The sequence below is a fragment of the Chiloscyllium punctatum genome, chromosome 17 (genome assembly GCF_047496795.1).
Source record: "Chiloscyllium punctatum isolate Juve2018m chromosome 17, sChiPun1.3, whole genome shotgun sequence".
Taxonomy (NCBI): Eukaryota; Metazoa; Chordata; class Chondrichthyes; order Orectolobiformes; family Hemiscylliidae; genus Chiloscyllium; species Chiloscyllium punctatum.
Window position 1 is genome coordinate 41,959,126 of NC_092755.1, and position 15,768 is coordinate 41,974,893.

General features: G+C 42.9%; 1 protein-coding gene across 4 annotated transcripts in view; it reads left to right on the forward strand.

The window, feature by feature from the left end:
• smpd4 (sphingomyelin phosphodiesterase 4) overlaps positions 1-15,768 on the forward strand; it is a 79,461-nt gene that overhangs the window by 38,422 nt on the left and 25,271 nt on the right. For all 4 annotated transcript variants that reach the window (XM_072586994.1, XM_072586996.1, XM_072586995.1 and 1 more), the window contains 3 exons: positions 4,629-4,780; positions 10,740-10,830; positions 12,310-12,410. In XM_072586994.1, the coding sequence (XP_072443095.1) occupies positions 4,629-4,780; positions 10,740-10,830; positions 12,310-12,410 (344 nt within the window). The remainder of the gene's footprint in view (positions 1-4,628; positions 4,781-10,739; positions 10,831-12,309; positions 12,411-15,768) is intronic.

Sequence of the window (15,768 nt, forward strand, 5' to 3'; positions counted from 1 at the left end):
GCCTCAGCCTTTCCTCATAGGATCTTCCTACCATACCAGGCAACATCCTGGTAAACTTCCTCTGCACCCGTTCCAGTGCCTCCACATCCTTCCTATAGTATGGCGACCAAAACTGCACATTTCAGATGCGGCCGCACCAGAGTCTTATACAACTGCAGCATGACCTCAGGACTCCGGAACTCAATTCCTCTACCAATAAAAGCCAGTACGCCATATGCCTTCTTCACTGCACTATTTACCTGGGTGGCAACTTTCAGAGATCTGTGTACATGGACACCTTACTAGGTACCATCTTCAGTGGGCCTCAGGTGAAGAGTGGCTAGGGTTTCTGGACATGTATTCAAAAAGAATGGGTACCCAATGAATACAGTCTGCTGATTTCTCAGCAACAAACCCAAGCAAACAGACAAAACACGTCCAGAAACCCTAGCCACTCTGCCCTACATCAAAGACATCTCAGAAATGACTGCCAAAATACTCAGACCCCTTGGCATCATGGTAGCCCATAAACCCAGCAACACACTAAAACAGCAGCTAATGAACTTGAAAGGCCCTGTACAGACAATGAGAAAAACTAATGTCATTTACAAAATACCGTGCAAGGACTGTAGCAAACACTACATTGGACAAACCGGCAGAAAACTAGCCACCAACTAGCTACAAAAAGACATGACCCTCTCTCACTAGTATCCTCTTCGACACCACTTCGGCTGGGACAACACATCTTTTGCCGGAAAAGTCGATTTTACTGCTCCTCTGATGCTGCCTGAACTGCTGTGCTTTTCCAGCACCGCTCACATCCATCCTAGCACAAGCCAAGCAAAGACACACACGAGAATTCCTAGAAGCAAGGTGTTCCAACTGGAACTCCAACAAACGCATTGAGTTAGACCCCATCTACCACCCCCTGAGAAAAGGAACAGGAAGTGACTTCACCACAGGAAATGACATCACCAACCCAAAGAAACATAAATAGAAAACAGGAATTTTCAGCGTTGCTTTGCCTGGGGTCCACTGAAGATGTTACCTAGTAGGGTAACAAAACATTTGGAAATGAACCTTGCAGCTCAGCGAGCAAACCTACGTCCAAAACCTCAACCTGAGCTGCAAATCTTCTCAAAACCCGCTCTTATGCTTTACTGACCATCTCTCAATTTCTCCTGCCACCTTCAAGATCTAAGTGTGTGAGCTTATGAGGAATTATAGTTTAGATGCTTGCAAAATAAGTACCCAAGAGAGCTACACTTGGAAACATAGAAACTCTCAAGGCTGGATGAGACCAGTCTTTGTTTCTATCTACTAAAAAGCAAGATAATCTTTTGGCACTAAAATTTTGAGGATTACTTCATTTTACCAAAGTTCTGTTGTTTTGCCATGTATGAAGCGTTTCATTTACAAGTTGCCTTGGTTAAAAGCCCATTTACCATGTGGCTTTCTTTGTGGTGTGTTAGCATTCTACTATTGTAGATGTTTCAATTCAGCATTTCTCTTGGATGACTTTAGTTATGGACTGTTAATAAATACAGCATAGAGTCATAGTCACACAGATGTACAGCATGGAAACAGACCCTTCGGTCCAACCCGTCCATGCCGACCAGATATCCCAACCTAATCTAGTCCTACCTGCCAGCACCTGGCCCATATACCCATCCAGATGCCTCTTAAATGTTGTAATTGTACCAGCCTCCACCACTCCCTCTGGCAGCTCATTGTATACACATACCACCCTCTGGGTGAAAAAGTTGCCCCTTAGGTCTCTTTTATATCTTTCCCTTCTCACCCTAAACCTATGCCCTCTAGTTCTGGACTCCCTGACCCCAGGGAAAAGACTTGTCTATTTGTCCTATCCATGCCTCTCATGATTTTGTAAACCTTTAAAAGGCCACCCCTCAGCCTCTGATGCTCCAGGGAAAACACCCCAGCCTGTTCAACTTCTCCTTATAGCTTAAATCCTCCAACTCTGGCAATATCCTTGTGAATCTTCTCTGAACCCTTTCAAGTTTCACAACATCTTTCCAATAGGAAGGAGACCAGAATTGCACGCAATATTCCAACAGTGGCCTAACCAATGTCCTGTATGTTTTTTTTGTTTGGCTTTCCTGTCAGTTCTCACCCTGTTCCTGTTGGGAGTTGACAGTGTACGCTGTACATGGTACCAGCCTACATGATGTGTGTTCCGTTGCTTGAGTAGGAAATGGTTCCAAACACTGTCTTTTGTAGGCAGAGCGTTGTTGGTGCCAGAAATAAACTTGATAATTAATGACTGTTTTTATACAGTAAAGGTGGTGAGTTCTGCACAACAGGATCATTAATGAAATATAACATTCTATTTCAAATGTGACCTTTCCTCAATTATAGAACCCCTATGGTGTGGAAACAGGCCCTTCAGCCCAATAAGTCCACACTGACCCTCCAAAGAGTAACCCACCCAGACCCCTTCCCCTAACCTATTAGCCTATATTTACCCCTGACTAATGCACCTAACCTACACATCCCTGAACACTATGGGCAATTTAGCTGGCCAATCCATCTAACCTGCACATTTTTGGATTGTGGGAGCAAACTGGAGCACCCACAGGAAACACACAGACACTAGGAGAGTCTGTGCACATATGGACAGTCGCCTGAGGCTGGAATCGAACCCAAGTCCCTGGCACTGTGAGGCAGTGCTAACCACTGAGCCACCGTGACCACCTTGTTGATCCAAGACAAATCCTGGCCTTTAAATGTTTTCATTTCAGTATTTTCTGTGAATTTTATTTTTAGTGTGGGTGATTTATTGCATGGGAATGTTTGTTGTGACTTCACATCAGAGCTGAAAATATGTTGCTGGAAAAGCGCAGCAGGTCAGGCAGCATCCTGAAGAAGGGCTGATGCCCAAAATGTCGATGCTCCTGTTCCTTGGATGCTGCCTGACCTGTGCTTTTCCAGCAACACATTTTCAGCTCTGATCTCCAGCATCTGCAGTCCTCACTTTCTCCTGTGACTTCACATCAGAACATCTTGCCTCTGGTAAGGTTGAAATGATAGCCCGCATCTGCAGAAAGGGTTTGCACCTCTGCCAGGTAATAATGAATTATACCCTGTTATATAATGTGACATTTATATTGAATTACCGTTATTCTACCCGATTTGGGATACAGCAGGTGTAGTCAGGTGTCTCCCATATCGTAACTCGATGTGATCAGTATTTTTTGTTTTGATGCTTCAGCTTGACCTTCAAGCCTTGGATGTTGAAGTGAAACTGTTAGTGGAGAAAGTGCTGTCAAAATGCTGGACCAATTGATATGTAAAAGGCTGTGCTCCTCATCTAGGCTGGTCCTGAAAATAGTTACTGAGTCAAAGAACAGAGCAAATTCCAGCCCCATTGCTTGGAGTGGAACCCAGAGGAAAACATTAACAAATAAACAGCATGAAACTTGCCAATTCAGAGCAAAGGCCGAGGCATCCTGTCCTAGAATAACATTCAATGAGCTATGCTGAAGCAACAGTGTTGTTTTCATTATTTGATCCAATGCTTAACGTTCTTCTTTGAGAAAATGACTCATTCAGTGTCATCTTTCGTACCTCATTGTCCCTTTCCTCCTTTACAGTCACTGAGCTAATAGTACAGGCCACCCATTGTCAATTTTCTCCAATCATATAGTCCACAGTCTCCCAGTGCCACTTCCCAGTTAAAAGGATTTGGACATTGTGTCACTGGATGTGTTTTTCAGTTAAGAATTACACTATCTTTCCCCAACCTCACCCCTGATGACTGTGTCTGTGACCCAGTCCTGATGAAGGGTCCCAACCCGAAACGTCGACTTGCCTGCTCTTCCAATATTGTCTGACTTTCCAGCTCCATGTTTTATCGACTCTGACTTCCAGCATCTGCAGTCCTTACTATCTCAGTTTCCCTGTGCTTAGTTTTAACTAGGTTTCCTTCCCTCTTTGGTCCCTGAAATCACTGACTGTTGAACCTCCTCTTGACTAATTGGTCCCTTTTCAGTTGTGAAACTACATTGTGAATGTTGGCCATTTAGTTGCAGGCTGAAAATGCAGCCTTATCCTCAGCTGTTTGCACTTGATGTTCACACATTCTCCCAACCCAAACAGCAGCCACAACATCACAGTTAGAAACAGGAACCTTCCAATCATGAGCCCTGACTGTCATCCTGGTCAAAATCTATTAATTTCACAGATCAGAAAGGAAACCTGGGATCTTGTGGCTGAATGAGCCTGTTACACACGAGTGAGAGTTTATTTTGAATAAGATCTGAGAATTTGGATGAAGTGATGTGTGAGCAGGCCACTTTGCAGATGATAGGACCCAGGTGTCAGCCCATTTTCCACTTAACAATTTCTGATGCTTCTAGGAAGAAGCAAGAAGAGAGGAAAGTCAGTGACCATGTAATTGTTCTTGTGGAGTGAACAGAGTTAGGTGATTGATTGTTTTTGGTGCATGTTAGTTTAATTATTTAACTCTGCCATTGTCATTGTGCAGGTTAGATGTGAGATCAGTCAAAAATGGTCCTGAGTAGGAGATCCATTTAATTAAGTTGATCCTTGCGTTAAGTTACTGCCTTAGCATTGAATTATGATTCTGCATGCTCTGTGTTTTCTGACACCTGTTCTATATTTGATAGGAGCCCTTCACTCCAACAGAGGAGCATGTGCTCATGGTGAGGCTCCTGGTCAAGCACCTCCACTGTTTCTCCAATAGCCTAAAACCAGAGCAAGCCTTGCCTTCACCTTCAACTCATTCTCACACTGCGAGTCCACTGGAGGAATTCAAGAGGTTAGTCATCTCTTTTTATGAATTGTGTATTTCTGAAGATTTCAGTCTGACTGAAATAGAGACTGAGTGGAGATAGTGGGCAGTTACCTCAAATGGCAGGATGTAACTCATGTCCAGCAAGAATCTCTGTGATGATACCCAAATATTGTACTGTTATTATTGATGGTGGCATTAAAAGCCACATGTCCAAGTTTGCTGATGGCACAAAGACAGACAATTTAGTGAAAATGCAGATGGAAGCATAAAATTACAAGGGAACTTTGAATGATTGCATGCAAACAAAGATGCAGCAAATGTGCATGTAAAATCATTCACTTTCAACCTTAAAAAGTTAGGTACCCTTTAAATGATGAAAAGTTAGAAATGGTAGAGGTTCAAAAATACTTTGTTGGGATTTGGGGTTTTGGCGAAGTGTTGGGGTGTGGAGGTGAAGGTATACATGTATGAAAAAGGTTCTCAACAATCGCAGAGCGTGAAAAGGTTAATGGATTGCTGGACTTTGTACCTTAAAGACGAGGAAATAAAAGTCATGCTGCTGCACAAAGCCTCAGTTAGACCATACCTAAGGTGCTGCAAGCATCTTTAAATGCATTGAAAATGGACCATAGATTTACCAGGCAGTTGTGTGGACTCCAAAAATTAATTTACGAAGCAGTATTTTGCAAGTAATTAAGTAAGCTGGGCTTGTATTGCTTCAAAATTTGGAATTGGCTGAAGGATAATTTGATTTCAGGATATTAAGGGAAATAGGTTAGATGGTGAGGAACTGCTTTTTGGTGAGTTAAGGACTAGGCACTGTCTAACGTTGAGAGCGAGACCTTTCATGGATTGAATTTGGAAATATTTCTTCAAAGAAATGGTAGGAGAAATGTAGAACTCTCTTGGGTGGATAGTTGATATGCGTGATCAATTGTAAATTTTAAAATAGTTTTTGTTAATAAAAGGAATAGATTGATATGGGAGAAGACAAGTATCAATCATGGTCTCACTGAATGGTGGACAGGCTGAAGGTGCGAAATTACCTGTTCCTGTGGAACCTGTGCTCCTAAGTAATTCTATTAGGTATTGCCTAAGTCAGCATCAAGTTCTCCCAACGAGAGAGTCATGAGTCTACTTCCAGCCGATGTTATGAAATACTTTAGATCAGGGCCTGCACTGATCAGTAGAGTCATAGAGATGGACAGCATGGAAACAGACTCTTCGGTCCACCCCGTCCATGCCGACCAGATATCCCAACCCAATCTAGTCCCACCTACCAGCACCCAGCCCATATCCCTCCAAACCCTTCCTATTCATATACCCATCCAAATGCCTCTTAAATGTTGCAATTGTACCAGCCTCCACCACATCCTCTGGCAGCTCATTCCATACATGCACCACCCTCTGCGTGAGAAAGTTGCCCCTTAGGTCTCTTTTTTATATCTTTCCCCCTCACCCTAAACCTACGCCCTCCAGTTCTGGACTCCCCGACCCCAGGGAAAATACTTTGCCTATTTATCCTACCCATGCCCCTCATAATTTTGTAAACCTCTATAAGATTACCCCTCAGCCTCCGATATTCCAGGGAAAACAACCCCAGTCTGTTCAGCTTCTCCCTGTAGCTCAAATCCTCCAATCCTGGCAACATCCTTGTAAATCTTTTCTGAACCCTTTCAAGTTTCACAATATCTTTCCAATAGGAAGGAGACCAGAATAGCACGCAATATTCCAACAGTGGCCTAACCGATGTCCTGTACAGCCGCAACATGACCTCCCAACTCCTGTACTCAATACTCTGACCAATAAAGGAAAGCATACCAAACACCACCTTCACTCTCCTATCCACCTGCGACTCCACTTTCAAGGAGCTATGAACCTGCACTCCAAGGTCTCATTGTTCAGCAACACTCCCTGGGACCTTACCATTAAGTGTATAAGTCCTGCTAAGATTTGCTTTCCCAAAATGCAGCACCTCACATTTATCTGAATTAAACTCCATCTGCCACCTCTCAGCCCATTGGCCCATCTGGTCCAGATCCTGTTGTAATCTGAGGTAACTCTCTTTGCTGTCCACTACACCTCCAATTTTGGTGTCATCTGCAAACTTACTAACTGTACGTCTTATCCTCGCATCCAAATCATTTATGTAAATAGTGGAGCTAACTTGCCTCAATTGTTTAATCAAGCAACAAAACCTGTATTGATGTTGTGTTTTAATTTCACAACTGTGCCAAGTTGCTTCACAGTATCGAAGTCAGGTACAAAAGGATTCAGGAAAATTTCTCCCGAAACTTTCACTGAGTGCAATTTCCAAATTAGTCCACTTTCGCTGCACTGAATTGGAAGGTTTGAGTCCCCACCTTTGTCCCTGAGTGTTTTGTCCTTTAATTATGTTTCCTTTAATTTGCATCTCTCCCATAGTTTAATTGTGAAAATGCTACATATACGCCATGCACTGGATAATACAACAACACAAGCAGACCTTCAATTTATTGCTTCTCATTGCTATGTTAAGAGCTTTGTGATATGTGTCTCCCGAGTCTGTCTTTCCTCCCATTGTACTGATACTGCAGTAATGGCACTGTAGGTACCCTTTCCTCATGTGTTAAGGGATCATCAGGAGAGTGATTTATCTTTACTCCTCGCCCTTTTCCAAACAGTCTGCCTTCCTGAAAGCACTGCTGCTTGTTTTCTCATCAGCTGTTCAACCACAAACTACATTGCTTTCTGATAGATGGTCATTGATGAACCATCATTCTCTGTCTGTCCTTCCTCATTCTCTCCCCATCTCCACCCCTAAGGACACTTGTAATTCATCTAAGACATCCTTCTTTGAAGCAGCAGGAGCAGTATGGAAATGTGGAGAGACATTAAACCAAGAGGGAGCAGAACTGAGTTACTGTGAGAGAAATAAGAGTCAGAACGTTGAAATAAGACAGGAAGGCATTGAGGAAAGGTTAGAGCAGCCACAGATACAATGAAGAGCTATGCTGAAGTTACAGTTGCAGTAACTTCTGTGATTATTTTAATGCATGTTGTCCATTATTAGATGCACACAGCCTGAACATGAAGAGTTTCCATTCAAAGCCCTGAAATGGTATCTCAAGTGCCAGTTTTTAAGCCTCAGCAAACACTTTGCCTGCCTTGTGTTGCTGATGAATGGTCTAGAATGGGAAAATTATGACATTGCCATTTACGGTATAGAAAACTGATTAAAAATCTACTGGAGAGTATCGAAAGGACAATTGTTAATTAATGCTGGAGTACTTAGTTAGGCCACACATGAAAACGTCTGTTCACCAAAAACCTTCCTAAAGTATCATAGCAGGGTATCGGTGAGCAATAAGACTGATTAAAATCTAAAGGAAATACACTGAGGGAAAACTGGAGAAGCACCGTTGTCACGAGGAGAAATAGGAAAAAACACAGGGTTCAGAATATTCTTTTAAATCAGCCAGCATACTTGCATTTAAATCCAAGAACATTTTTTCTTATTGTAAGTTGATTGTTGAAGCAGTGACATTCTCAGAGAGATGAACATATGGAGCAATCTGCCAGACTGTGTAACATAGACCATAATACATAGGAAGCGAATTAGGTCATTCGGCTTGTCGAGTCTACTCTGACATTCCGTGGTCTCTGATAGATTTCTCAACCCCATATACCATTATCAACACTTGCCTTTTCCCCATAACCCTTGATCCACTTCTTAAGCAAGAACCTATTTATCTCTGTCTTATATATACTTAATGACTTGACCTCCGCAGCCCTCGACTGAAATGAGATCCACAGGTTCGCCACACTCTGGCTGAAGAAATTCCCCCTTCAGTTCTAAAGGGGCGGCCCTTCACTCTAAGGTTGTGCCCCAGGTTCGAATCTCTCCATTGCAGAAACATTTACCCTGTGTCCACTCTATCCAGGTCTCTCCATATTTGCAGGCTTCAATGAGTTCCCCTTACACCCATTTAAACTCCATTGAGTACAGACCCAGAATCCTCAACCAGTCCACATATGACAAGCCTTTCAATCCCACGACTATTCTTGTAAGCTGCCTCCTGGACACCCAACAAGGCTAGTCTATCTGCCTGTAGATACAGGGCCCAAAACTACACTCAATATTCAAATGCAGACTGACCAGGACCTTATACATCCTCAGCAATCCATCCCTTCTCATGTATTCTTGTCTCCTTTAAATGAATGCTAACAGTGCATTTGCCTTCAAAAGTGTCAACTGTATTGGCCTTAAGAGAATTTAGAGCTAGGAGTCTTAAGTTCCATTGTGCTTCAGATTTCCAAAGCCTTTCCCCATTTAGAAAGTATTCTATCCCTCTATTCTTCCTACCAATGTGCATAACCTCACACTTTGCCCCATTGTATTCCATCTGCCACTTTGCCCACCTTTCAACCTGTCCCAAGTCCATCTGCAGCATCCCCATTTCCTGTCATCCACCTACCGTTCTGTCATCTGCAAACTTAGCAACAATCCCTCAATTTTTCGTACAGACTGTTAATGTATAACGTGAATAGTTGTGGTCCCCACATCTATCCCTGTGGAACTTCACTAGTTGCTGGCTGCCATCCTGAAAAAAAACCCTGTTATCCCTGCTCTATGCTTTCTGCCAGTCAGCCAATCCTGTATCCATGCCAGTATCTTGCGCCTAACACCATGGGCTCTTATGTAGCAGTCTCCTCTGCGGCACAGACAGTGGTGGTTGCTTTTCGGGCTGTGACCAGCAGTGTGCCGTAAAAATTAATGCTGAATCCACTGCTTTTTGTCATTCACATAAATGATTTGAATATGAATGTTCAAGGTATGGTTAGCAAGTTTACACATGACACCTAAATTGGTGCTGTAGTAAACAGTGAAGAAGGTTACCTCAGAGTGCAACAGGACCTTGATCAAATGGGCAAATGGTCGAAGGATTGGCAGATGGAGTCAAATTTAGATATATATGAGGTGCTGCATTTTGGTAGGAAAAATCAGGGCAGGACTTATACACTTAATAGTAAGGACCTGGAGCGTGTTATTGAATAAAGACACCATGGGGTGCAGCTTCGTACATCCTTGAAAGCAGAATTGCAGGTCGACAGGATAGTGAAGAGGGCATTTGCTACGCTTGCCTTAATTGGTCAGTGTACTGAGTATAGGAGTTGGGAGGTCATATTTCGGCTTACAGGACATTGGTTAGGCCATGTTTAGAATATGACGTTCAGTTCTGGATCCCCTGCTGTAGGAAAGATGTTGTGAAACTTGAAAGGCTTTAGAGACGATGTACAAAGATCCATAGTTGCAAGGTTTGGGCTTTCGGGAGAGGGTGAGTAGGCTCAGGCTCTTTTCCCTGCAGCATTGTAGGCTGATGGGTGATGTTGTGGAGGTTTATAAAATTATGAAGGCCATGGATAGGGTGAATAGACAGGTCTTTTCCCCAGGATAGGGGATTCCAAAGTTAGAAGCCACAGGTTTAAGGTGAAAGGGAAAAAAAATTAAAAGGGACCTGAGGGGCAACATTTTCACGCAGATATGGAATACGCATGTATGGAATGCGCTGCCAGAGGTGGTATCGGAGGCCAATACAATTAAAACATTTTAAAAGGCATCTGGATGTGTATATGAATAGGAAAGGTTTAAGAGGGATATGGGCCAAATGCAGGCAAATAGAACTAGATTAATTTAGGATATCTGGTCGGTAAGGATGACTTGGACTGAAAGGTCTACTAACCTGTTCGTATCTATTACTCTGCGTGTACCCGAGTGTGTCGAAGAGGTGAATGACAGTAGTAAATGTAGATGAGTTGTTTGCTGCTTTAGTACATTGCATGGTTCTTTATCGTGTGTCTCCTGCTTTGGGTTGGAGGAAGTTACAGGCTGAATTACACCAATTGATCATGAAAATTAAGATTCTGTGTAGCAGTTTTTCTCCATTTCTTGCACATGACTGCTTAATTAATGTGAAAATAATTTGCTTTGATTTTCTTGCAGAGCTGTGATTTCATGCTTTCTTCAGCAGAAGTTGTATGTGTTCCTGCAACAATGTTTCAGTCACTGGCCTCTGGATGCCTCCTTTAGAGCGGTATGTTGCAACTGAGCACTGCATGTTTTTATTATATACCTCAGAACTGCCTATGTAAGTTGGAATTATGTTGAACTCCTCAAAACACGGTAACTGACACTAGATTGAGCAGTAGGGATGTTTGCCGTGCTCTACTGTTGCTGTGTTCCATTGCTAGAAACTGGATTTCAACACACCATATGAAATGGGAGCAGCATTAGGCCATTCAGCCCATCAGGTCTGTTCTGGCATTTATTGAGGTCATGGCTGATCTGATAATCCTCAACTCCATTTCCTTGTCTTTTCTTCATCGCCCTTGATTCCCTTACTGATTAAAAACCTATCTCAGGCTTGATCATACTTAATGACCCAGACAGAAATGATTTAACGACAAGTGATTGACTGAATTTGAAGTATGATTAGCCAAGAGCGGCACAATGGCACAGTGGTTAGCACTGCCGCCGCACAGCGCCAGAGACCTGGGTTCAATTCCCGCCTCAGGCGACTGTCTGTGTGGAGTTTGCATATTCTCCCTGTGTCTGCGTGGGTTTCCTCCGGGTGCTCCGGTTTCCTCCCACAGTCCAAAGATGTGCAGGTCAGGTGAATTGGCCATGCTAAATTGCCCGTAGTGTTAGGTAAGGGGTAAATGTAGGGGTATGGGTGGGTTGCGCTTCGGCGGGGCGGTGTGGGCTTGTTGGGCCGAAGGGCCTGTTTCCACACTGTAAGTAATCTAATCTAAAAAGATCGAACTTGAATTCTCATCCTTGTCTTCTCACCTCCAAGTTTTCTCCAGCCCTAAAATTTCCCAAGAGCTCTTAGCCCTCTCTTTCCCATCTATCGGCACCATTTGTAGTTCTGCTCTCAAATGATGAACCTCCTTTCCTCTATCCTTTTGCTTCTCCACCTTCAAGATCCTCCTTAAATCCCAACTTTGACCAAGGCTATCAGCTGTTTTACAATATCGGACAAAGTCCAGATCATCATTAAAACATTTTTGAACTACTTGTGCTCTGGCAGACCGCAATATAACCCTTGTCTGTGTTGAGTGAATTGCTGCCAATGGACAGGCAGTCCCTGGGTTGCAAATGGATTCTTGTCTTCAGTCCATTCACAAATCAATTTGGACACATGTTGGAAAACAAAGCAAAGCGATATAGCTGTTAGTAATTACAGGTAATGTTCCTTTGATGGATCTTTAAAATTTCACCCTGCACAGGAATACATTTGTAAATTAGGGACCCCTTGCTGTGTAGAATGACAGTGTTACTGTGCCAGTATAATGCTGTTAATTCTGCTGCCATCACCAGTACAACAACAAGTTATGATTTCATTCTGATGAATCTGCTTGATAGCTTCAGTTTTCAGACACAATCCAACTTAAAGTTCAAAACTTATAATCGTACAGCCAGGTGATTTTACACTCAAAAGATTCCTTGGAGACAGGGTTCAATTTTTAATGTTTGCCTGTCCTCTTTTTAATAGTTCAGTTTTTCTCTGCAGGTTTTGGAAACCTGGTTGAGTTATCTGCAGCCATGGAGGTATGCCGGCGATAAACCATTCAGCCTGATTGATTCTATGGATCGCAGCATACCAGACAAATGGTAAATCACATGGAAGACGTTGATATAGCAGTGTGATTACAGTTAAAATGCAAGCAAAGATACTCTTCTAACTCGGCTCAAGTCATCTTCACTTTATACCCAATTTGAGCTCACAGTGGAGTTAAACTATTTCTTTATATTATTCATATTTTTGAGCATAGGAGAGGTCTGGGCCATGTTCCCCTCTTTCCCCTTCTCCAGGTTAAAAGCAGTGCACCACCCATTATGTCAAACAATAGCTATCTTTTATAAGGTACAGTACCTAATACTGCAGATATTACAAACAAGTGTGTTTACACCAATTAATCTTTGATCTGCCAGGGAGTTAGGAAGCAGATGTATTTTAGTTTTGTATGGTGGAAGTGAATTGGAAATGGTTTTGTCAAGATGTTCACTGCATGCCCCAGCCCCAAAACAAAAACTAGATTTGGGAACAGCTGGTTAAAATTGGTCAAACCATTTACTCACTTGGGGGTAAATGCTGATCTGACAGTTTGGGCCAATTCATAGATTGATAAAGTGCAAAAAAGGCCCTTTAGCCCATCGAGTCTTCATCGACATAACTACCACTAAAAGTGCACTAATCCCCATTTCCTGCACTTGTCCATATCCTTTTGTGTTATGACGAAATATCATGCTTTCCTGTTGCTACTTCTATGTATTTACACAAAACCATTGAACAGCACAGTACAGGCCCTTCTGCCCTTGATGTTGTGCTGACCGTTTATGCTAGTTTAAGATCAAACTAACCTACATACCTTTACTTTACGATCATCCATGACCCTATCCAAGAGTTGCTTTAATGTCCCTAATGTGTCTGACTCGACTACCACTGGTGGCAGTGCATTCCACACACCTAACACAGTGAATGGGAAGTGGCATGATCCAGCTAAATTAGAGTCCTAGAGATGTACAGCACGGAAACAGACCCTTTGGTACAACCCGTCCATACCGACCAGATATCCCAACTCAATCTAGTCCCACCTGCCAGCACCCAGTCCATATCCCTCTAAACCCTTCCCATCATGTTCTCATCCATATGCCTTTTAAATGTTGCAATTGTACCAGCCTCCACACTTCCTCTGGCAGCTCATTCCATGCATGTACCACTCTCTGCGTGAAAAGGTTTCCCCTTATGTCCCTTTTATATCTTTCCTCTCTCACCCTAAACCTGATACCCTCTAGTTCTTCCACCACCACAGGGAAAATACTTTGTCTATTTATCCTATCCATGTCCCTCTTGATTTTATAAACTTCTACAAGGTCATCCCTCAGCCTCCAACACTCCAGGGAAAACAGCCCTAGCCTATTCAACCTCTCCCCATAGCTCAAATCCTCCAACCCTGGCAACATCCTTGTAAATCTTTTCTAAACACTTTCAGGTTTCACAAAATATTTCCAATAGGAAGGAGACCAGAATTGCATGCAATATTCCAACAGTGGCCTAACCAATGTCCTGTACAGCTGCAACATGACTCTCAACCCCTGTGCTCAATACTCTGACTAATAAAGGAAAGCATACCAAACACCGCCTTCACTATCCTATCTATCTGCGACTCTACTTTCAAGGAGCTATGCACCTGCACTCTAAGGTGTCTCTGTTCAGCAACACTCCCTAGGATCTTACCATTAAGTGTATAGGTCCTGCTAAGATTTGCTTTCTCAAAATGCAACGCCTCACATTTTATCTAAATTAAATCTAAATTTATCTAAATTAAATTAAATTAAATTCCATCTGCCCATTAACCCATCTCATTGTAATCCGAGTAACCTTCTTTGCTGTCCACTACACCTCCAATTTTGGTGTCATCTGCAAACTTACTAACTGTACGTCTTATGCCCACATCCAAAGCATTTACGTAAATGATGAAAAGTAGTGGACCCAGCACCGATCCTTGTGGCACTCCACTGGTCACAGGCCTCCAGTCTGAAAAACAACCCCCCACCACCACCCTCTGTCTTCTACCTTTGAGCCAGTTCTGTATCCAAATGGTGAGTTCTCCCTGTCTTCATAAGGTCTAACCTTGCTCATCAGTCTCCCATGGGGAACTTTGTCGAACGCCTTATTGAAGTCCATATAGATCACATCTACTGCTCTGCCCTCATCAATCCTCTTTGTTACTTCTTCAAAAAATTAATTAAGTTTGTGAGACTTGATTTCCCACACACACAGTCATGTTGACTATTCCAAATACATGTATATCCTGTCCCTCAGGATTCCCTCCAACAGCTTGCCCACCACCAATGTCAGGCTTACCAGTCAATCATTCCAGACTTGTCCTTACCATCTGCCTTAAACAGTGGCACCACATTAGCCAACCTCCAGTCTTCCAGCACCTCATCTGTGACTATTGATGATACAAATATGTCAGTAACAGGCCCAGCAATCACTTCCCTAGCTTCCCACAGAGTTCTAGGATACATCTGATCAGGTCCTGGGGATTTGTCCACTTTTATGCGTTTCAAGATATCCAATACTTCTTCCTCTGTAATATGGACATTTTGCAGGGTGCCACCATCTATTTCCATGTCATTTTCCACAGTAAGTACTGATGCAAAATACTAGTTTAGTATCTCTCCCATCTCCTGTGGCTCCACACAAAGGCTGCCTTGCTTATCTTTGATAGGCCCTAATCTCTCCCTTGTTACCCTTTTGCCCTTAATGTATTTGTAAAAACCCTTTGGATTCTCCTTAACCCTATTTGCCAAAGCTATCTCATATCCCCTTTTTGCCCTCCTGATTTCTCTCTCAAGTATACTCCTACTGCCTTTATACTCTTCTAAGGATTCACTCGATCGATCCTGTCTATACCTGACATATACTTCCTTCTGTTTCCTAACCAAAGCCTCAATTTCTTTAGTCATCCAGCATTCCCTATACCTACCAGCCTTTCCTTTCACCCTAACAGGAATATGCTTTCTCTGGACTTCTCATTTTTGAAGGCTTCCCATTTTCATAGAACATAGAACATAGAAGAATACAGTGCAGTACAGGCCCTTTGGCCCTCGATGTTGCGCCGATCCAAGCCCACCTAACCTACACTAGCCCACTATCCTCCATATGCCTATCCAATGCCCGTTTAAATGCCCATAAAGAGGGAGAGTCCACCACTGCTACTGGCAGGGCATTCGCTGAGTAAAGAACCTACCCCTAACATCTGTCCTATACCTACCACCCCTTAATTTAAAGCTATGCCCCCTTGTAATAGCTGACTCCATATGTGGAAAAAGGTTCTCACGGTCAACCCTATCTAAACCTCTAATCATCTTGTACACCTCTATCAAGTCACCCCTAAACCTTCTTTTCTCCAATGAAAACAGCCCCAAGTGCCTCAGCCTTTCCTCATAGGATCTTCCT